Raw genomic sequence first — 22,212 nt, 5'->3', positions numbered from 1 at the left:
TTTCGTTAATCAATATTTACATAGTGCTGTCGCAGTGCACACCTCCTTGATCGAAAGTCGACTTTATGCGGTGATTCGTCTGATTGTGGACCACTCACGTCTCGAGCTATATGTCACATGACTTGCTGACGCTGGAACGGATATCTACACCATTAAGTTACGAACTCGGTGCGAAATATATTTTCTCTTTCTGCATTTCGACTTTTGATCAAGCATACAAAAGCCTGTGAAGTGCATCATGACCTATTGCTGAACGGTTTTGAACCTCGATCCTCTAAACGCGGCACCTACTTTCCAGGTCTTTGATAGATTGATATCGTTCGAAACGCCTCTGTGACGGGCGGTACGCATTACGCTTGCGGCAAGCATGTGAAAAGCTTGCTAGAAAGACAGCGTTCACAACATTCGTTACATGACAAGGTTGGCAGCAACTGAAGCGTTCCAATTTAATCTAGATCTAGTGCAATTTCAGCATGAAGAATGAACACGAGACACCAACCACCAACTTGGATTCCACTGTAAAGAGCTCATTTGTTTCCATTGTCTCTCAGTTGATGTTTTTGACCGATTGACCGTTACAGGTCATATCCGCTGTGTCATCGTTCATGACAGGTGGAAAATCATATTGACCAGCGGAGTTAAGCGACGGGGAGATACCCACCTTCAGGTGATTGTGAATTATCAGACAGGACTGAGGACGAGCAGAGAAATGGGTTAGCAGGGAAGAAGGTTCTGTACTGGGATCATCGGGCCGCTTTGGACTCCGACGGCAATGTGCATATGTCCCTCACTTTCTGAGTATGAGTCGTACCGAAGACTGAATTGAGGGGCAACTGAATAAACATCATACTGACGATGGCTCGCTCTTGAATTCACAGCCTTGCAAGCGCACTTGGAAATAAGTGACTCGTTAGTTATTTTCAATGACAAGTAAAAGAAGCATTACGAAATCGAACTCGCCTAGTAGTACTAGTAGCTTCACACCTCAGGCAGCACTTCTCGGTGCCTATAAAGGGTCTAAGAGACCCAGTTTCTATGTTGGCGGCAACTAGTCTGTGAGACCCCCCCCTCCCGCCTTCTAATTTTAGATCGCGTGAGAAATGAAATACATACCTACACGGCGCCTCTCAATACTCCTCCCAATAGCTACCCATACCTTCCAATAGCCCTCTAGTCCTACTCAGAAGTGCTCTCAATAGCTACCCGCACCTCTCAGTAGGTCTTTCCACTTAATAGGGGCACTTCCACGCTGGGTTGGGGGTAAGTACCATGCTGCATATGCGTGGCCTTCTGTTTCTACCGGCACTTAGTAGTTTTATTGTAGCAGTAGCTCATCCACCACTCTTGAATCAGAATGCGCCGTGCAGAGCAAGTGTCATCCTCTGGACGGGGACTTGGGAAACACTTTGTTAGTCCACGCAAGTCCCGAGACAAGAAAAAAAACGCAAACATTTGTCGATATCCCAGGCGCAGATGTCAAACGCCGCCAGCTCGCCCTACGCATGCAAGCTCTTATCAATCCAACATTACCAGAGGCTGCTTCTGTATTCAATCCCAGCAGTTCAAACATGGATCCGACCGCAATTATAGGCAGTTCGAACGACGATGAATGGGTGTACGAATCGGACTGTCCAGTGCCCGAGCTTCAACATCCACCCCCTCATGATAAACTACAAGCGAACACACAGCTCATTCAGCTCCAGCGGCGCACACTCCCTGACAAGGCGTCACGAACACTCTATGGAAATTGGCAAGGTGTGATCCCCACCTTAATCAAACCTCTCCTTAATTATCTCGCGAGAACGGTCGGTCAGCCACTCGAGAAGTCGCCTTCTATCATATCTGCGTGTGCAGTTAATTCATGTGCTCAAAAGCGCTCATCCATCGTTTCTCTCTTTTTTGATCGTAAGTGTAGCTAGGCTTCTTATCATTCACTGGCCTTACTAATTCAACACTAGGATTTGTCTCGATTGAGGTCCTGAGCTGTAATTGCTCAACGATTTCCCAAGTCCTTATACTCCACGGATTATTCCCAACCGCGCCCTTGCTTCCAAGGATAGCGGTTTCCATCGAACTTCTTTCCTTTTATCGAGCGCTATTTGAGCGTTCGTGTGATGCAGTCAACGCACTTGCAGCCGCATTGAAAACTCATTACGCTCGGCGGGGTTTCCAGTCAACTGACGAACATGTAAGTTTATATATTCAAATCCAAGAATAACCCTAACTCTAAACTACACAGGGAAACATCATCCAGGAACCATTCAGAAGAAGTCTTGGACATGCAGTTCAGTGGTACGACATTCTGCACGTCAAGGTGGAGCGGACAATTGAAAGAAGCAATCCAACAAGCTCGTGACCGAATCCGAGCCTCCTGTGAGCCCTCACCACCCGTTTGTGATCCTGCAACAAACTCTCAAGAGGTCCGCGTGGTACATCCTTCTCAAGAGGTCCGCGAGGTACATCCCTCTCAAGAGGTCCGCGAGGTACATCCTGTCCTCATGCCCAACACCCTTGATACCTCCCAAGAGGCTCGATCCGAGTCCCCACTTACACAGAGAACACTGTGCATCAATCCTGGTTGAGCGTTGTCCCGCTTGTTTTGCAGGAGTGTTGTTTGGCAGACCCCTCGATCAAGGAGGTGACATTCATGTCGCCACAGACGGCAACTTTCATCATCGTCACCGCCGCTCAGCGGGCGACTGCCCTCACTTCTATAATCCATCATACTTCCTACCAAAGACGTACGTCGATCAAGTTGGCTCTCGGATACATAAGAATCGGAAGCGCCCTGCTACGACACATACTCCTATTGTACCTAACGAGGCCATTGACCAGTGCGAGCAGTCCTACGAAGCCGCTGATGGGAAAAAGCAGAAGACTGCCATGGAAAGCTTTGACGACACTGGTTTGATGGCACTCATTTGCCGTCACGACATTCCCCTATTCTTTACAAACATCGATACAACCCCGGCGAACAGCAGAAGTACTCTGTTGCCTTACTAGAACATCTGTTCTCACTTCTCCCACACAGGCAACAGTTATTGCTCTATACGATGTTGGCTGCGTACTAGCTCGCTCACTTTCACAGGTATGTTTTGTAACTTGAGTGATGTGTATCCCTAACATTCTGCAGTATCATATTCTAGATGTTTCTATTACTTCACGCCTCCGCTTCGCAACAACTGCCATGCACGCGTATGGCCACGAGTGGGGATGTCAACTTGTCTATAATCCCCGGATGTGCGTTGGAATGGGTCTATCAGACGGAGAAGGTACCGAGCGACTTTGGTCGCGACTCATTCGTCTAATCGGTATTGAGCGGTCATCATCGGTAAGCACATCTCCATTCTCAATCTCACATATATATTTCAATTTATTCTGGCACATTTCAGCGCCAACGGCGTCTGTGGCTTATAGACCGTCAGGCAGCCTCCATCGGAGCTGAGATGCGCACAGACCTCGGTGACTGGATCAAGCGACGATTTCGTGGCATCAAGACTCAAGTCAATACCACCGAGGACATTCTTAATCACTGTGGTGTCTCGATTGAAGATTTACGGTCACTGTGGGCTGATCAGCGGCGTGCGCAACTCTCTGTGCGTGCTCGTAAGTACTGGTACATACTATTCTCGTGTTAGTTTAACTGATTAGTTTTTTATAAGACGCTCCTGCGCGTCTCAAAAAGGAACTGGATACAGTGCTTGCGCTACAATCTGATATGGATACTTCAGATCGGGCGTTGCAGGCTACCCGCACCATGCTTGAAAAGGAGGCACCTTCAGATGATACCCTGAGTGCTCTCGAAGGTCTCGAGAGGGGGCATCAACGTCTCATGGACAAGGTCGAAGCGCTATACGCTTCACTGAATATCCATGACAGGTTTCCAGAGCTTCAGGGCGTCAACCTAGATTTTGTCCACACCCTCCTGATGGCCCGCGACCTCAAGATCAACATACGCAAACGGGCAATCGGTAGTTTTCTTCGAGTGGGATAAACTCGATAGGGCAGTTGGTGGTGCTCAGCAAGCGTTAGGTGAGACTAAACCGGATCAAAGGCACATTGGACTAATCTCAACATATTAGGCACCAAGCTTCACCAGCAAACTCGTAAAGCAATAGCCAAGAGACAACCAGCCCTGATGACAGCAATTCGTAAGTTCAACTCTTATTGTGAGCGCCTAGACACCCTCTACGACCCTTCATGGGGGATACCACTCCCGATGGCACTTCCAACTAAACTAGCGGATCTACGCAACGACCAAGCTCTAATGGAGGACGTTTGGATCGCGCCGTCTGCAGGAGACATACCACGCTGGTTAGACGATTCAGATGTGAGAGATGGAATCCGCGCCCTCCTCAAGCATGATCGATGTCAAGAGGAGCGGCAACGGCTCAGTATTGAAGCTGACAACTTGTGCCGATATTTTGGAGACGAGCTCGCTGCTTTAGAGCTTGCTCTTTCCTCTGATGCGAGTAAGTGAGTCTAGTGCTTTATTCTGCCATTTTCTGATGATGTCAATAGACGAACTTTTCATATTCTCACTGCGGACCCGTCGAGACCACCTTCTTCAACTTCGATCACGCTGGGAAAATCCATTTGCCTCTGTGGCTCGCTTTTCTGATCGTGTCAAAGTAGCTACAGATCTCGCGAAGACACTCACACGAGGTGCAACCAAAGCCTCCCTTAGTTGGATACATAACCCTCCAATACTGGCAATTGATCACCAAGAAGACGATATCCCAGACTTTGAAGCAGGGCCAGCATCAAGTATCGACGCCCATCAAATCGCATTCTCTGACTTCCTCGAGGAAGATGCTATTGCCAACGAGGACATAGAAGACATTGACGAAGCGGAAAAAGCTGATGTCACCATCTGTTGGGCGGTTCCGGAGGTACATTACCATTTGCTACCTTCCTTACCATTTTGACACCCTTCGCAGGTACTTCAAATTGATGAAACACCTGTGCCCCGCAAGGATCTGCGCATCACTGTGCAAGGGCCAGGTGCAGCAACTAGGATATGGCCCTCTCGCCATGGCTTCCCACGACAAATATTTGATCCAAGGGATATCTCCTTCCTTGGTTCCTCGACTGCCCGTCTCAACGATGTATGCCTCAATGGCTGCGCAATCTTGCTGCATGATTCCCAGATGTCCATCCCTGTAGCGCAGCGCATTGCCATTCTCTCTACTCATGACCTCCCACGCATCAGATACAACGCAGCTGATGAGATGCTCTGGCGTCAAAGTTCGTGGACACGTTATTGGGAGAAGGACATTTGGATTCTGCCTATTCATCGGCCAGTGCCTGTTGGTCATTGGGTACTCTGTGTTATTCGCCGATCCTCCAAGGAGCTTCATCTTTTCGATAGTTTTGCTGAAAAGCGGCCATGGCAACATGACGTCAAGGTGAGGCTCAGCTACTTATCATGGCACAGGCGGAAACATTGACATCATCCATGTAGGCCATTATGACACTTGTGTCTCGTCTACTATCTATTGCACGTCAACGCCACCCTGCAGTATCATTCGATCTTCAAGGATGGGTAGCTCGTCCCCTTATTGTAAATTGATCTGTCATGAAATCTGAGCCCTCGCTAACTACATTTTCTAGCTCGAACCTCTGCAGACGAATGGCTATGACTGCGGAGTTTGGGTACTAGCTGCAATTATGGCAGTCTTACGAGGTTTTCATTCTACAGGCCTGCACGAGGATGATATGGAGGGCTTCCGGCAATTGCTATATCGCCTCGTTCTCGATCTCAGCGTAGTGTAGATAGACATTGTTCATAGTGTAGCTCAATTTCAACACCACCCTTGTCATGGTCCAGAATGCCCGCCCCAGAACTATTAAGCGCATGCAATTCACTTTCAGTATTGACGCTCCCCTTGGCTCTTTGTATTTGAAATCCCACCAGGCCTTCTCATGATAGGTCTTGCAAGAGGCTCTCGCAGGAGGCTCTTGCAGCCCTCTTGGCCTCCATAAATGAGCAGGCACTAGAACATGCTGTCACAATTGACACCGACCCTGTGCTTCTTCAAGGTACGATTTTCAATGTGTTGCAACATTGAGCTTCTTCGAACTTACTGTAATCGGCCTGATTCGAAAGTTTTCTTTCGCCCATGGTTTACACATTATTCATTGATCACTGACTAGTGTCTACAGCTGGTACTTTGATACTTCGTTTATCGTGACACCGCCTCCTGCAAAATGGCCGCGTCCAGCAGTACTACATCAAGATCATTGTGCCTCGTCGATGCTGCCACGCTCACGGACTCGCAACATGGTACATCAAGATCATTGCACCTCGTCGATGCCGCCACGCTCACAGACTTGCAACATGTTTCTGTCACTCGGATTGTGAGTACTGGTAGTTAGATGTTCAGATTTTGCTGACCTGTTTCTAGTTTGTGGATGCCTCTGTGTCGACAGAGGATGCTGAACTTAGCGAAGGCTCCCGACTCCCTGAAGAAGAACTTTGGAAGAGCCTCGAAGGGATACCCTGTATCATGGGTGGGATAAGGGCGCTTGTTGGTAAGAACAATCGCCATACATCTGCACTAATCTTAACATTATTTCAGCATCACTTGGCGGGGAACTGCGTGGGCGCACAGGTGCTGACTTCCCCTGGAAATCACTCCCGAAAGAACTAGCTCGCCTCGGGTATGTTCTTGTCAATTACCCTGATGAGACCTTGATGCCCGGTGAGCTGCGATCCACTTTCTGTCGCACCAAAGGCATCCACGATCTCAACCAACGCCATCGTGCCAACATCATCAATCACCTCAAGACAGGCACCTTAACCATCCGAGCGGTTACGAGTGATGCTGCCCGTATGCGTCTCACCACCTCAAAAGACCCCGTTGTCATTGGAGAGGCCCCCTTAGCTTGCTCCATGCACTCCTGTGGGCGACGTGCGTTTGCTGACGGCCGCATTGACCAAAAGGGTCTTCCCCGTCTTCCCCGTCTTCATCTGCCTCCTTCTACACCTTCCTCCCGTCGTCGTGCCCAAGTCGTTGTGGAAATCACACGGCCACCACCCCGCCCAGCTTCTCGAGCGGTCCGCAAACCATCTGTCACCCGCACCAGTAACCTTATCCCTCCCATCACTTCAGTCAAGGGTGGAACATCCGGCTCTGAATATGACAACAGTGCTGACAATGACGACGATGAAGACGAGGAGTCCCAAGTTAGCGAGATTGATAGTCGCCCTGTGAAGCGCCTTAGGCGTTGATCAAGAGTCTATCCTAACATCAAATGTAAATAGCACATGTACGTAGTTCATGCTTGAATTTCTAACCCAATTCTGACATCCCATTGTCTTGGATATGAAATAAGGTTTCAATTTTATTGCTTCCTCTGCGCGGCCTTTAGTCATTCCATTCCAAGACCGCTCTGGAGCCTCTGAAGCCTCCAATAGGCCTACCAAATCACCCTCTGCACCCTCCTTGGTGGACCTCCACGATGTCTCGTGCGTTGATATTCGCTTCTATACTCCTGCCGGTTGTCCTTACTTGATTTGTCTGAATGAAATCAAGGACTTCGCACACAGTAAAATTTACCATAAGTATGAGGCCTGACTTTTTTTTTTGTTCGCTCGCCTACAGGATTCCCAGTTGCATCAGCAAGTCAGGTAAGGGATTTCATTGTTACATATCAATTTTTTCTGATTTTGCGCGAAGGCCATGTTGCTTAAGCTATCAGAATACTACTCTGACCCTCCGGATGACCGGGCGTCCTCACCTCCCACATACCTTCCTGCATCGTCGTCTGCTACTACAGGCTCTGGATACGTGCAGGAAGGATATGTCCAAGAACAGTTTGGAGGTGGTCGATACAAGGACACGCCAACAGAGCTCACTCCATCAAGACTGCGGAGCACAATCAAGCCAACAGCACGGGACGTTGGTATTGCGAGGGATGCTGCTATTCGACGTCAAGCAGCCTGCACTCCCAGTGTCATTTCTGGTAATTTTTCATCGAAACTTTTCTACCAGACGTCTGACTTTACCTTTGCTGCTAGATTCCATGCACTCTATTTCAAATAGCCGCCATGACTCTCCTCTGGTCGAGGATGTGCCTGCTCAGCACCCTGTGCGGGTGGAAGATCTATTTGCTGACACTTTGGCACCCACTGGCCAGCAGCAGCACCAGCAGCCCCAGTATGGCTCCATGGGTCCTTTTAACCTCCTCACAATGCCGTCCGAGGCCCAGTCTTTGTGGTCTGCGGAAATTCCCAGACTCTCACCTAGCCCGCTGGCTTCGTATTCTCAGTTACCGACCTCACCTCTTCTCATGCCTGCAGGTCAAAGCTCTCAGGGAGGTTCGCAAGATGGGCCCTGGAATTTTTCGTCCATAGCGCCGGTGAACTCCTTACCAACGACACATATCATCCCGCCGACTCCCATCAAGCCTGGAGAATTTTTGGCTCCGCCTGCTGCCGGTGGGCCACGTCACCGCGCAGTGACGTTCAGTCCGTCAACCAGCGGATCTCGTGTCGAGTCTGATTTTGCAATGGATGATGACAGTGCACCTGTTGCTGGTCGACGTTCAATAGAGACAAACTCTGCGCTTGAAGAAGGTTTCACTGCGTTGGATGCCGTTGTCATTGACACTGCAAAGAATACGAACATGCCCTCCCACCAGGTAATCAGCCTGTGGATGAAGAGTCGAGGTCGAGCAATCAATAACACCAACTACTGGAACCTTTATGCGGGGTACTTCAAGGACCGCATGCGCCAGGAACTTGCAAGGCTCGGTGAAGATGCTCCTCCCCAGGATGGTTCGATGACACCAAGTAAATGATCCGTTTTTTTCTGCACGCTATTCACTCCATGCTGATTATTTATTTTATAGGCACTGGTATTCGCCGTCAGTGCTACGAGCACTTCAAAAACACCTACCCAGATTCTTATCAGGATATCCTCGATACCTACGAAGAACTCGACATGCTGTCAGATGCTCCTCAAACCATCGCGCAGCGCACACAAACATTTCAGAAGCTTACCAGGAGGGTAGGAAGCATCGTGAGTGATAGGTTGTTGTAATATTTTGTTGACGAGCTGAGTGCCCTACCTGCAGCTTGATGGAGCTGCTACCAGGCAAGGTTTTGAGGCTGCCCTGGTCATGTGTGGCAATATTGTCAACGAAGATGCATCACTCGGCCATGTTCACATGACGCCTGGTGCTGGTGGCGTAAGTGTCACCGACCTCGAAATTCTTCGTTTCTCACAATTTTTAATACTCTCTGTAGTTCTTCGACAGGCGCTGCCGAGCCAGTGACCATGTCATCATCGGGCACATGAAAGCCCATGTTTACAATACTATGTCACTTGCTGCCGTGGAACAGACCTTCAAGACCACTGAAGGGGACGAGGAGCAGGCACCGATAGAGGTCTTGGATGTGAGCTCGTCTGATGTAGGCGAAGAGAAGGATGCGTTAAAGTCGCTCAAGGCTGGGCTAGTCAAACAAGTTGGTTCGTAGCACATCACATCTCACAGTGAGATACTGACAATTTTCCCCAGCGGACCTCGGTGGCAAGTTTTCGGATAGACCCTTCCCATGGATATTGATGCCTAGCTCACTCGCTAATGATCACCTACGTATTGAGGGGTACCCCGCGCACTTAAGTTTGATGCCAGGAGAGTCTCACAACAGTAATTCACGGAGTAAAGGTGTTGCAGGGCTCACGCAACGCGAGGTCAATGTACTCGCACTCGCATTGAAGGCAAAGACAATGCGCGTTGTCAAAGTAACAAAAGCCATTGGAGGTACGTGCTACAGCCTTTTGAAATCACTTTAACTCATGATGCCTCGACAGTTGCTGTGATAGCCTCCAAGGAGCCCGTCATCATTGGCGAGGCACCTCCTGCAGACTCTCCCTTTCCGAACGCGAGGCGCATGTTCGTTAACGGGACTTTTGATTATAAAGGCCCTGCACGCCTTCAACCTAGCTCTGCCGCAACCAGGAAGAAGAAGTCGAAGGTCCCCTCATCTCGTACACAGACTGATGGCGACACAGATATCGCAGCTATGGACTCTACGACTGCCATGCACCGCAAAACCAAAATGCGTCCTGAAGTACTTATACCTCCTCCATCACGTCCATTCAAGCTTGCGAAGCGCCCCCCTGCCAAACCGGTTGTGACAGAGGTTGACAAACCAGATGTGATAGAAGTCCGGTCCAGTCCAGATGGTGTTGACGAGCTTGATGATGATGATGAGGAGGAGGAGGAGCCTCTCAATGGTTCTGATCGCGAGATACCCAGTGAGGATGACGAGGACTATGATGATTTACGCTCGCGGAAGCGGAAGTTGAAGGCTGGAGGTGGTGCGCAAGCTACGAAGAAACGTGTACGATCGATCGAGGAGTCAGAAGGGAAGATGGTCATCGGGAAGAAGCCAAGTGCGAAGGCTGCTGGCAAAGCTCGCGCCAAAGGAGGGCACTCGTCTCCTGTCATGGTGGAATCCTCAGGGGACGAACAACAATCACGTCCTGCTATAGGTGAGTCTTCTATGATTATCGCAGTTCGGCTGTGATCCTGACTTATGACTATACAGACAATGCAGCAAAGCGCATTCGCGATGGACCTCCTGATGTTCAAAAAGGTATTTGCTACTCATACATGTTAAAACATACTAACACGAGCCCAGTGCCACGTCCACGTCCCGTGCCTAAGGGAAGGCAACCTGTTCTGACCAAGGCCATGCGTCTCCTGCAAGAAGACGAAGACTTGCGGAACAACGATGGAGCCATACACCCCGAGACCTCTGCGGATCATTCATCAGAAACACCTACTCTTCCGGCAGTTCCATCTCCCGCACACGACTCAGATCACCCTGCAGAGCCTGCACCAGATGATGGGCAGTCTGTCCTTGTCCCAGACGCCCCTCTCCCACTACCTCAAAATCTGCTGCACTCGTCATCGGAGGACACGCGTCTCAGCCCCTCACTTTCTGGCCACAATGTACCAGACTCTCACCATGCTGACCCACGCGGGGCAGACAACACACACTTGCGCGAGCCTCACGACAATTGGCGTCCTCACAATCGCGGTCAATCATGGGAGGCTCGTAACGCAAACGACATCCATGACCTCCCACTCAATGATGGCCGTGACCTGCACCCTCGCCGAGACAACTCTCCTGCACTACTTGATGACCGTCGCCACCCCAACGATGATCCACGCAGTGCGTACATGTACCACGAGGACTTAGACCGACATGCGTATACCAGACGACCACAACCAGGAGGAGACTACCCTTATCACAGGGAGTATCCGTATTACGGCGACCGGAGCACAGGCTATCGTGATGCCACCGGGTATGGGCGATCATACTATCGTGATGCGCGGTACCCAGACCACGACGCACGGTACCCAGATCGTGATGCGCGGTACCCAGACCGTGAACTTCTTGATGACCGCTTGCGTGGACCTCCCCCACTGGATATTCGTGGAGAATACATGCATCCCACAAATCGCGAGGGTCATGCTGGCTACGAGCGTGCATATCAGCGCCAGCCTCCTCGAGGAGATGGACGCCACAGTACCCGGAGTCCCATTGCCAATATGTCACTCACCTTACCTGGTCAGGTGACAGAGCAAGAACAACGTGAAGGAGCCGCCATTCGAAGGTAATTGTGAGGTGCCTATTGTCTTGCTGCGAAAATCATGCTGTTCCCGCTGTCTTCCCCTCGTACCATACCATGTTCCATCTCTCGCAATGTATGTTTTGTGCCGCTGAAAATAAACATGTTGTTTGTTGACTTATTACATGAGTGATCTCCTTGGGTGAAATGAGTCAAATATAAGTGCTTAATTGTTGGGCGCATCGTGCAGGGAATAGTATTATGACATACGAATATAGTAAAAAAACATACACACGAGTATCTACTATCAAGGAGCGCTTAGAGGTGCAGAGGAGGGTGGACGAGGGTGAGGAGGCTATGTAGAGGTCTCGCAGAAGCCTCTACTAGGGGAGGGCCAAGAGGAGGAACGGGAGCACTGAGACTGACAGAGGCTATGTAGAGGTCTCGCAGAAGCCTCTACTAGGGGAGGGCCAAGAGGGGGAGCGGGAGCACCGAGACTGACAACAGAGGTTACACGAGGGGAGAGGTACTCACAATACTCAGAGAGGTCTCATGACCTCGCGAGAGGGGGGGTCTCACAGACCAGTTGCGCTCTACAAGGAAACCGGGTCTCTTAGACCCTGGGAACGGGAGGAAAGTGGTGCCAAGGGTGTAGCTTCACGTTTGTACGTAGAAATTTAAGCCTATCACTACACATCACCTTCCCGTTTCGCAACGATGCCGAAAGACCGCAAATCAAAGACACTGTAGAAAATCAGGAGGAAAGTCAAAAGATTTGACAGACAGCGGCGAGTCCCTGAAACGGCGATGTCAAAATGCGGTGTTGATGTATTGTTATCGGTTGATTGATTTGGAGTTATCGCTGACTTGAGTCTAACCACCATGTCCAGTCCACCAAACTCGCTCCAAGCGTCCATGCACGCTCCAAAGCCATCATCAGCTGGCCGCCCGCCGTCCTTGAACCAGCTCGCTGCTCGTATTAATCTCGGCAACGGTGCGAACGCGCCGTCATCATCCCCAGCCTCCCGCCCACGTCTCGCTGCTTCACTCCTGCGCACGGGATCGCAAACCTCATTGTCTACGACGTCCACGAACGACTCAGTAGCCGTTAATGCCCCTTCCACTCGCTCGGTGTCTCCGGCGCTCACCGCTATGACTGCCGCCACGCCACCGAAATCCACGACTCCATCAATACCAGAGGATGCGCCACTTGCATCTTCAGAACCCTTGACTCAGGAGAACCTCAAAGAACTTAATCAGGAGTCGAAAACTGAGAAGAAGGTGAAGGGATACAAGAATATTCCATCTCTTGACGCGATAACAGCGCACTTGGCTAAAGCGAGATCGCTGAGCATCGACGGGTCTGCGCGTCCACCGGAAGCTGAGATGGTGGAGGATCCAAAGACACCAGGAGCTACTATAAAAGCACCAGAGCATCCATTACAGTTTCCTTGGTGAAGATTTTTGTTATTTGTCTGCCGCACTATCGTCTAATGACATGTGTAGGACGATCTATCATGACTCAAAATCCAAAGCGCCCCTCGTTCATCCAAAGGGAGTTGTTGAAGAGGGCGGCACACCTTTCCTTTCCGCCCCACCCGAGACAGAAGACTATGAAGCTGGTCTGACTGTCATTGGAGAATTCAATACGGTGGAGTCCTTCTGCCGGTACTTCAATTGGCTGAAACCACCCTCCAAACTGGACCGTAACTCCAACTATCACATTTTTAAATCGGGAATTAAACCGATGTGGGAGGATCCAGCAAACTCCAACGGTGGCAAGTGGGTTCTGACAATGAAGAATAATCCTGCACTTCTAGACCGCTGCTGGACATGGCTTGCGATGGCGCTGGTCGGTGAAGAGCTCGAGGAAGGGGACGAGATTTGTGGTGCGGTGGTTAGTCTTCGGAGCAAGGTCGACAGGATTCAAGTATGGACGAGGAGCAAAGAAGACGTCGAGAGGCTGAACGGGATAGGTAGAAAACTGATAAAGCTTCTAGACGTCTCCGAAGCTGATAATATTGGTCTCGAGTTCCAGGTTAGTTCCTAGCTACCTTGCACAGGTACATAACTGACAAAGGTTTCTTATCAGTACAACACAGATGACCGACCGCTACCTAACAAATTCATCTTCATACAGTCCGCTCCGGCGTCTTCCTTCCGCTCCTCATTCGGAGCTGCAGCTCATGGACACAAAGGATCGTCGGGAGGTATCACTAGTCCAACTAGCGATGCTGGGACTCCGCCGAGTGTTGCTGCTGCTGCTTTTGGGAGCTTCGGCATGTCCATTGGGGGCGCAGCTGCCTGGAGAGGAAAGCGATAATTCCAGACGGATTTGTTATTGTTCGTTGTATTTGAGGCAGGTGCTGATAGAGTGACGCTGACAAGAAGCAAAGAAGAACTCGTACCGATGTATTTTGTACCCAAGCTCACTTTTCTGCAATAGCTTTCGTGGCTGCTCTCGCGTGTTAACTTATATCCTGTTCATGTACAAATTCGTTGCAGTCACACATCATAGGCTAACATGCAAATCAATTACTGGACCTGTTTTGGGATTTGTCATTCGGTAGCGGCGGGCAAAGATGCGACCCGCCTCTGGATCATACAGTCACGATTGCATCACACTGTTGCTGAGCTCTTCTCAAATGCTCCACGCAACGGACTCAGAACCGTGCGTGAATGTTATTTTCAATCAAGGCTTTCGGACCAACTTGGCGCTATCATGTTACAAACAGCATTTACAAGCGAGCCCTCTAAGATCTCCATTGCTCGACTCGAGCAGCAGCAAAATTGTTTAGAACCCAACACGTCTATCAACTCCGCAAATTTACTGGTAACTCGCGCGTCAGAACCAACGACCATACTGGACTGATGTCAAAGCAAAAACACGGCTCACTTGGCAAAAGAGGGGGGTCTGTCATGCCGGTGAGTCATGTGGTTAAATCCAAGACGCAAACTACTGATACTCACGCAATATCCTTGAGCACAACCAGTGCATTGCGAGTCTCTCACGCAAAATGTGGAACATTGAGCGGACCGAGCGAGCATACTGCCATCGTCATGGGGCCTGGCAGATATGGATGATGTCAAAGCAGCGACGACGACGAAGAAAATCGCAGAGGAGAAACGCATTGTTTGCGATGATGATGTGATATGTGACTAGATATGTCCGAAGGGGACAGGGTGAAGACGGCTTGCTTTATATGCTGGAGTTCATGGCGAATACTTGTCGATATAGGAAGGACCTATTCACCGAAATCCCCTGACATTCTTCTCGTCTTCGAATAGATGAGCCTATCTGCAATGCCAGCAGATTGCCACGAACTCCTGAGGTCCATTGGGAATTTGGCGTGGAACAATTAAAATCCGTCAGTTGGCGAACATTGACTCGGCCCTAGGATGATCATAGATAGAGAATGGGACTTATCGTAGATTTTCTAGCGACGTTGATTCGATATATATCAGGATTTCATGCTGGTTCCGCCAGCGCATACATGAGTTTTCCGGAAACTTGCTTAGACTCTTAAGAGGATAGTGCAGTCAAGAAAGACACCGGATATAGTCACTGTGATCTACCGCCAAATGAATTGTGAAATTTCAAATCTGCTTCGTAAGACATGTTTCTTCCAAGTATGTTATATTTATAGATGTATCTCTCAAGACGTTCCCTGGAAGTTCAAACGCGACTGAACATAGATCAAAAGTGGTTAAGAATCACCAAATAAATCAAATAAATTCTTAACTCTTAAGTAATCTTATCAATTGCACATCTGATTACATAATACACGGAGATAAGCGAACATCGCACGGGAATTGGTTCCGCGGGATCTATAGGCATGTACCTAGCTACTGCATTTCTGTTGATGAATGTGCACACGTGCAATCTCCGTGCGCACATCCTGTATGCGAGCGACACGCGTACGTATAAGTATACGCCACCAAAACCTCTGTACTTGCTTATTCCCACGCGCTGTGTAAATTCCCGATCCTGCGGTATCTCTACTAGTAAATGTTTCCGTCGTTCCCCAGCGAATTGGTGAGTAGTACCGCTCTATCATGGGTGTAACTTCCAACCAGGGCATGCTGCCGTCACTCGGGACAGAAATTCAATCATTCGTCTCCATTAATCCAAATCGTAACGGTGCTTGCGCGCCAAGCACGCCACTCCTTCGCACCCTTGCTCATCCCTGCAGACATGGCATTCTGATTCCTGCCAGTGAGCGACACTTCAGGAATCCCCAGGCAAGTCAATTCAGGAATCCCAGGCAGTCATCAGGAATCCCCAGGCAAGTCATTCGTTTGACTCACACCTCTTTCGCTCCCTCGCTCTTCCTATGCCCAGAATGTTGACTCAGTCATACGCCTCGAGCGTCGTCAGTCATCGTGGTTGCAGTGGAATTGTCATACGTACTACTGCTTGATAATTGCGTTGATCCACGCGATGTCTTATTCCTCTCAATCCATTATTATAATAGAGGGGAAATAAACATATCCTACTGACAAAGGCCTCCACTAACGTGGGAGTCGGGGATTTACTAATGCGTTTATCTCTTCGTTTTCTCGCAGGTAGACGGTATCGTGGGCAGAACTATTTTGAAGTAGTTCTGCCGGTAAAACTGGCAACAGAACAGTGTAGCAAGTGGCAGAATTAACGAAAAAAATTGATGGCACTCCAAGTGTGCTACATTGATGTGAGACCACTAGATAACCTCGGAGTCCAAGCGGCCAAGTCCTTGCATTGTGGTCTGGGACCATTATCTCGTCTACCACACTACCGGCACTAGCTAGCCACGCAAAGTCAAATGCCCTCCCTTCTAATACCCCCTCCGATTCACATCTCAGTCCGAGGCAAATTCTCATGCATCGTTCTTTTCCCATCTTCTAGTCGAGCAAACTCAGCATTGACGCTGTCAAGCAAGATAGATTCCGGACCTTCGGGATCGTAGCTGACGTCACAACCCGAGTCGCAGGTATCAAAATAACGGTACATTCTTCATTCGTCCAGAGCCTTTTGCACACCAATCGGCGCTGTCGTAAACGCAACCTCCCACTGCGGCCGCCCTCGCCCTAAGGCAGGAAGTGCTCAGGCGCGGGATCTATGCATAATATCCTTCGCTCATTCTCTCGTTTCTCCCGTCAACCCGAGCTATCCAACCCCCATCCCCATCCATCGACTTCCCATTGAACTTCTAGAGCAAATATTCCTGCTCATTGTCGACGATATGCCAGACTATTTTCTGATATGGAGAAACCCTCATCTTCGCCTGTGCCGGCCCACCCACACTCTTATAGTGGGTGTGCTGGTTTTGGCGGGGTGTGGGACATTCGACGACCATTAGAGTTGTGTTTCCTGGTGAGGACGCTGAATTATTTATTTAAAGATTGATTCTTTCCACCTCCGCTCCAGTTTTGGCTAACGTGCTGTACGCACTCTTCGGAATGTCATTACAGGCACAATACTACCCCGATAATTGTCGAAATGTCTGTAGGATTGAACGAGATATGCATTGTCTACACCAATGCACACACGCTCATCCGAGTTCCCTCGCCATTCGGGCGTAGACGCGAGCAACAGTGTCGAATTGACACAGGCAGGCAGAATCATTGATACGGTTGTCATTATACAAATGTAGGTGCAATTATAAGGTCTGGCAATATAAGTAGCTGTAATGTGCTGTTGGGATGTCTGATATAGAAGCTGCCGTCAAAGGGCGATAATGACAAGTCCGTCGTAATAACCTCTATAAACTCCATTTAGCGACATTGAGTTCCTTGAGCGACTGAGGGCCTGGCAGCTTGTCAATGGGATACAGCTCGCGGTGTTGCCTAAAATCTGATTAATCTTGTATCAATACTGCAAAATCTGTTCTATCACTCTGTCAGAAGAATTTCACGACCAGACAAACAATGACTTGCCAGTACTAGTGTTGGATAGCATACTTCTGAAGATGTAAAGAATCAAATATTTACTCCTGTCAGAGGACGGACTAATATGGCTCCACTTCTTGACGCCCGGAACTCCATCAAAGATCCTTGCCGTGGGTATTTCATGAAGCCGGAAAAATAGACGGTTGGGATGATCGACGAAATAGTATCCGCATACCCTATGATGGTTGCGATTCCTTGTAAACTCTACCACGAGCTCGATGTCGCCACTGCGAAGCTGCAATCCATAAGTCATCAGAGCGAGCAACTCATCGAGGTCATGCTAGATCGACGTCTTTCGTCCCGCATGTACGAGTCGGTGTGAATACCCTGTTGCCTGCAATAAGCGACGGAGGGCACGTTGTTATGAATGACATACGCAAATGGTGTCATGAAAGTAGAGCTCCTTCACGGTGTACACGGGCACACCAGTCCCGCTGTCTTCTGTACTACGTTCCGTCATCAAGCACTATTTGATCCAATAAAATGACCGGACTCACTTTGAATAATGGAATATCCATAAGTTTGACTTCCCGCTTGCTGCGACTCCACCCAGTGCGTAAATCCATTCGGAACCAAGAAGCTCACATTGTAGCGCTTTGATTGTATCGTTTCACCAAGGAGGGCGTGGTCGGCCTGAACTCCGATTGGCACTGGGAGAGGACTGGAACTGCAGGAGACGGCTGCTGACCATAATTAGCTGATGTCGCAGGATTGTCAATAATGGAACCAATGAATCGCCCGTCGACCCTGATAGCGGTGGCACTTATAGTTGAGTATGGTTGCCCAAAGGAAGGATGGGGGCTGGAATGAACCAACGACTCGCTCTAGGCGTCCGTCCCTTTGAGTGGGTAGTACGAGAATATAGTTGCAGAAGGGTACGAAACAGACGATGAATAAGTCGTAACGGGAGCCAATGCTTTCAGAAACACTCTCAATTGGTTTGCGAGCCTCCCAACTAAGTTATGCTTGCGTGACATGGTGTCGGTACCGGACAAATGCAGAAACGCTCAGGACATGCGGTAACACAGGTACAGATTATTGTTTGGATATGTGACGCTGTCCTCGCAACAAACCAAGATTGAACCGGACTGACGGAATGTGCCATCATAGCATGCCATTGGCATCGTTCGAGACGTGGAGCCGACACGGAGGAAGATCATCACAGGAGTTTCATAATATCTTTGTTTATGTCAACAACACCCAAAGTCTGTGAGAGGTCTGATAACGATCCTGCAGAAACAAGATAGATAAGGCTGCGATGGTAGAATGTACAGAAGAAGTCGAAAACAAGGAATGAAATGACAAACAGAAGCTATCACACACCGGCGGTTTCAGAGTTTTCCCTAAGGCAAGATTTTGATTGAAATGAGAATGACAAATTAGTCATTCGTACATTGAATTTTATCACTGGATTAATGGCAAATTTCGAATGACAAAGCACAAATAACACATTTTGATACCAATTTTGAACTATTTAAATGCATGAAAAACTCGAAAATTTTCACTTTTCGAAAAATATTGGTTTAAATGTTAACTTGTTCGTCCAAAGATAAATGCGAAATTTTGAGCTGCAGAAAAATGTTCCACACAATATTATATAATAACGGACGTGTTGCCACGCCGGAAAATTTTAAATTTACCTTACGTTCAAATGAGTTTGAGAAAATGCGAAATTTAAGCAATGGGGAATCTTAGTGCGCATTCATTGGGCGCTCGGTGGGCGCTCGGTGAGCAGTCATCAGGTATTCGTCGCGCAGGGTGCTTTCGTAATGGTAATGGTATTGAACGGCAAGGTAGTGGTAATGGTATAATGGTATCACATAGTAGCGCGTGACTTCTCCACAAGACAGATCTGATCAAAACGTAAAGTTACCAAGGTAGAAGGAGTAACTGCAATATCCACGGTGTTCTTCTTAAGGTTGCACTTAGCTATAGTAGAGATGGAACCGCGATGACTCCCATCTAGAACAATACACTCTTGATTTTTTTTTGCGAGGAGGAGCTCGGCTTAGATCTGTGATTGGTATGTGATAGTGCTGAATGGCGGCGCCTGCACCGTTCGATGAACAGAACACTGCAACACAGCCCTCGGGGGCGGGTCCATTCAGACCGAGGAAGGGATCAGGGCAAGCGGTTGACACAAATCGATTGTGTAGCCTGCCTCTCATAAAGGAGGGCGAGACTTTTAACATCACGTGATACGTGGTGAGCTTGGAGGAAAATTCCTTTTTCATTAGCCAAGCTAGCGGGCCTACGATAAAATAAGCAAAATGTTATGGATGGCTCCCCGGGTGGACTCACCCTCTTCGAGTTTCTCCGATCGAGAATCAATGTTATCTAGTGTGTCGCCAGTATCGACAGTCCAGGGATTCGGATCGGCAGTCAAAGTGCTGGGATTAATGCTGGGCAAAGGACTGCTAGCCTGATCATCGGGGCTGGTGGTCCAGTTGGTCCAGGCGGATGAGGACGTGCCAGGAGCTGCAATTGCAACCGATGAGCTAGAGTGAGCCTTCTCAGGTGGGGGGGTGACGCTTCGAGGTTGTGGGGCTAGGTACGATTTTCTCCGCATCTCACAGAAAGACAACATGTCTATTCCTTCGAGCATCGTACCGTTTAGTCTCCTTCCGTACCTAAACACACATATGAGCAATTAGTCCGCTGTGAAAATACGCGTGCTGCTTACCTTGTGGCAACATTCTGGAGTGGGATTGTAGTGCGTTGCTGCCCATGCACAGCAAGTGTACATTTCTCTACGGCGAGGCTGTAGAGCGTAGCTCGGTAACCCTTACGGTCACCCCCAATGATGAATACTTCTTGGCCGATGTCCTGTTTGAAGGAATCCAGGCTGGCGTTGTGTATTTTCATCGCGAAAGAGATGGGAACATCAACCTGCCAGAAGTCAGTTATTCATAGATATACATAGGTTGAGGAAGATATTACTGACGAGTGAATGATCGATGTCAGAGAGTAGGGTCAAACGAGCATTCGGAAAGTCGACGCTTCGCACGATCCCTTTCGTCTGATATTCTGGCCCACGGGCGACTCTTACAATGTCTCCAGGTTTGACATCATAGCCCTTGTCTTTCGTGAACTGTAATGTCTGAAGGTGTGGGAGGTGTGTCCGCCGAACTACTGCAATGGGAACCGGAATGTACAATGTTCCGTCCTGGAACCACAGAGTTCCTCCTCCCTTGGGCAGCCAACGCACGATGCCACACTTGCCTATATGCTCCCCCACAAGTACTTCTACACAATCCCCTATTTGAATTGATTCAACATCAGCGGGAGGTGTAAAAAGTTGCTGCGTTGGTGGTCGTTCTTGCCACGTGTGAGTCAGAGGGCGCTGGTCCAGATAGTACTTTGAAACTTCCACCTGCCATGATGCATTATATTAGATGATTTCGCCAAATCTGAATTGAAAATAGACCCTCACCTCTTCCTTTGAGACATCTTGACAAAGACGAAATATATCATCTACCATTTCAATAATGTGCCCCTCCACACCGAAGTATGGACCTGCTACAACTCGAACCGTGTCGCCGATCCGAAACACGCGTTCTATGTCCTGCAATCGACATTCTACTTCCTTTCGGTGTCCACTCAAGCTCAAATCCAAGGTGGCAGAACCGACAGTATGGTCGGTTGAGGTGACCATCCCGACTTCTGAACTAAGATCTCCTTTGACGATCTTGGCCCAATCGCCTGCGTGCAAGAACTGCATCGAAAACGCAACAACAGTGCTCTTGAGGAATGACTTGTCCCATCCGGATCGCAAATGGAGTTCAATGTCGTTAACGTGAGGGCAGACGACACGTTCTAGGCGATCGCGGTGGAAGTTGCGAAGTAGGAGGCCCATGTAGTATCTCTCTCCTTTGTACTTGCAGCCTATAACTTCGTCATCGCGATAGATGTTGGAGACCGCGTCCCCGTTCGGAAGGCGGGATCGGTCGAGTAGACACCGAGATCCTCGGGACATGGGGTATGGGAAATCTCGTAGGGAACCAAGACCGCAACCAAATCATTCGGCAAATCCGAATCGAAGACTTGGGCTATGTCGCCCTTATACTTGCCATGCTTGATCCTCACCCAAGCTGGAATGGGAAGCTTGCTGCAAGAACGCTCGACCATTTCACGTTCCTCATCCGTTATGACGAGATATTGTTTCACGGCGAGGTAGAGCGAGAAAGGAAGCGAATCTGCGATGGTTTTGGGGCTGTCTGCCACCACATACAGCTGGCCAGCTATCCAAGCTGACACCTTGACGGCAAATTTTTTCCTCCGAAGGTGTGCAGCGATATAATCTGTGACATTTCCTGTAATTGATGAGTTACGAATGATATGACATCGATAGAAAGACTTACGTTGGACATGGAGAAGATACATCCTCCCGTCCTGCAATCCAGCTAAAGGGATGAGGCCAGATATCGAGGTGGGAATAGTCTGACGATCTTGTGATGGGCTAGGTTGTGTGCCTTCGAATCGATTCGTGATTTCGTCGATAGCTGCAGTAAACCTGGCGGCCGATGATAGTCCTGGCAAGGAGGTAACCTTCCAGGACTCCGAGGGTTTGTTGTGGTTCTCTTCCTCCTCTTCCTCCTCCTCCCTCCTCCTCCTCCTCCTCCTCCTCCTCCCGTCGTCGTCTGCAGCAGCCAGATCGAGGTAGGGATTTTTCGACTGATACAGTGGCTGTTTA

At 49.2% G+C, this 22,212-nt stretch overlaps 5 protein-coding genes across 5 annotated transcripts; 2 read left to right on the top strand and 3 right to left on the bottom strand.

The window, feature by feature from the left end:
• Positions 1-1,706: 1,706 nt before the first annotated feature.
• Positions 1,707-1,913, top strand: DFJ58DRAFT_642442 (uncharacterized protein; the record flags this gene model as incomplete). Its single annotated transcript, XM_041381365.1, has 1 exon — positions 1,707-1,913. A coding segment is annotated over one exon (207 nt), but the record flags the coding sequence as incomplete, so codon positions are not given.
• A 10,539-nt stretch (positions 1,914-12,452) lies between these two features.
• DFJ58DRAFT_750249 (translation initiation factor eIF 4e-like domain-containing protein) lies at positions 12,453-14,152 on the top strand. The gene is made up of 3 exons (XM_041387731.1): positions 12,453-13,045; positions 13,098-13,629; positions 13,684-14,152. The coding sequence occupies exons 1-3, from the start codon at positions 12,474-12,476 to the stop codon at positions 13,912-13,914; spliced, it is 1,335 nt and encodes a 444-aa protein (XP_041236068.1). The 5' UTR covers positions 12,453-12,473; the 3' UTR covers positions 13,915-14,152.
• A 34-nt stretch (positions 14,153-14,186) lies between these two features.
• On the bottom strand, positions 14,187-15,140 carry DFJ58DRAFT_822015 (uncharacterized protein). The gene is made up of 3 exons (XM_041392049.1): positions 14,562-15,140; positions 14,327-14,505; positions 14,187-14,262 (listed from the first exon to the last, which is right to left on the bottom strand). The coding sequence occupies exons 1-2, from the start codon at positions 14,721-14,723 to the stop codon at positions 14,437-14,439; spliced, it is 231 nt and encodes a 76-aa protein (XP_041236067.1). The 5' UTR covers positions 14,724-15,140; the 3' UTR covers positions 14,187-14,262; positions 14,327-14,436.
• A 2,192-nt stretch (positions 15,141-17,332) lies between these two features.
• On the bottom strand, positions 17,333-18,085 carry DFJ58DRAFT_847764 (uncharacterized protein; the record flags this gene model as incomplete). The annotated part of the gene is made up of 4 exons (XM_041393517.1): positions 17,333-17,424; positions 17,580-17,754; positions 17,896-17,985; positions 18,017-18,085. 4 exons carry the CDS (start codon positions 18,083-18,085, stop codon positions 17,333-17,335), a joined length of 426 nt encoding a protein of 141 aa, XP_041236066.1.
• Positions 18,086-19,210: 1,125 nt separating this feature from the next.
• DFJ58DRAFT_847763 (uncharacterized protein) lies at positions 19,211-22,159 on the bottom strand (the record flags this gene model as incomplete). The annotated part of the gene is made up of 8 exons (XM_041393516.1): positions 19,211-19,371; positions 19,576-19,770; positions 19,821-20,149; positions 20,203-20,408; positions 20,464-20,892; positions 20,953-21,404; positions 21,479-21,832; positions 21,881-22,159. Coding segments are annotated over 8 exons (2,405 nt in total), but the record flags the coding sequence as incomplete, so codon positions are not given.
• Positions 22,160-22,212: the final 53 nt, after the last annotated feature.

The sequence above is a fragment of the Suillus subalutaceus genome (assembly GCF_016647625.1).
Source record: "Suillus subalutaceus strain FC151 chromosome Unknown DFJ58scaffold_244, whole genome shotgun sequence".
Lineage (NCBI taxonomy): Eukaryota > Fungi > Basidiomycota > Agaricomycetes > Boletales > Suillaceae > Suillus > Suillus subalutaceus.
This window is presented reverse-complemented; position numbering and strand designations above follow the sequence as displayed.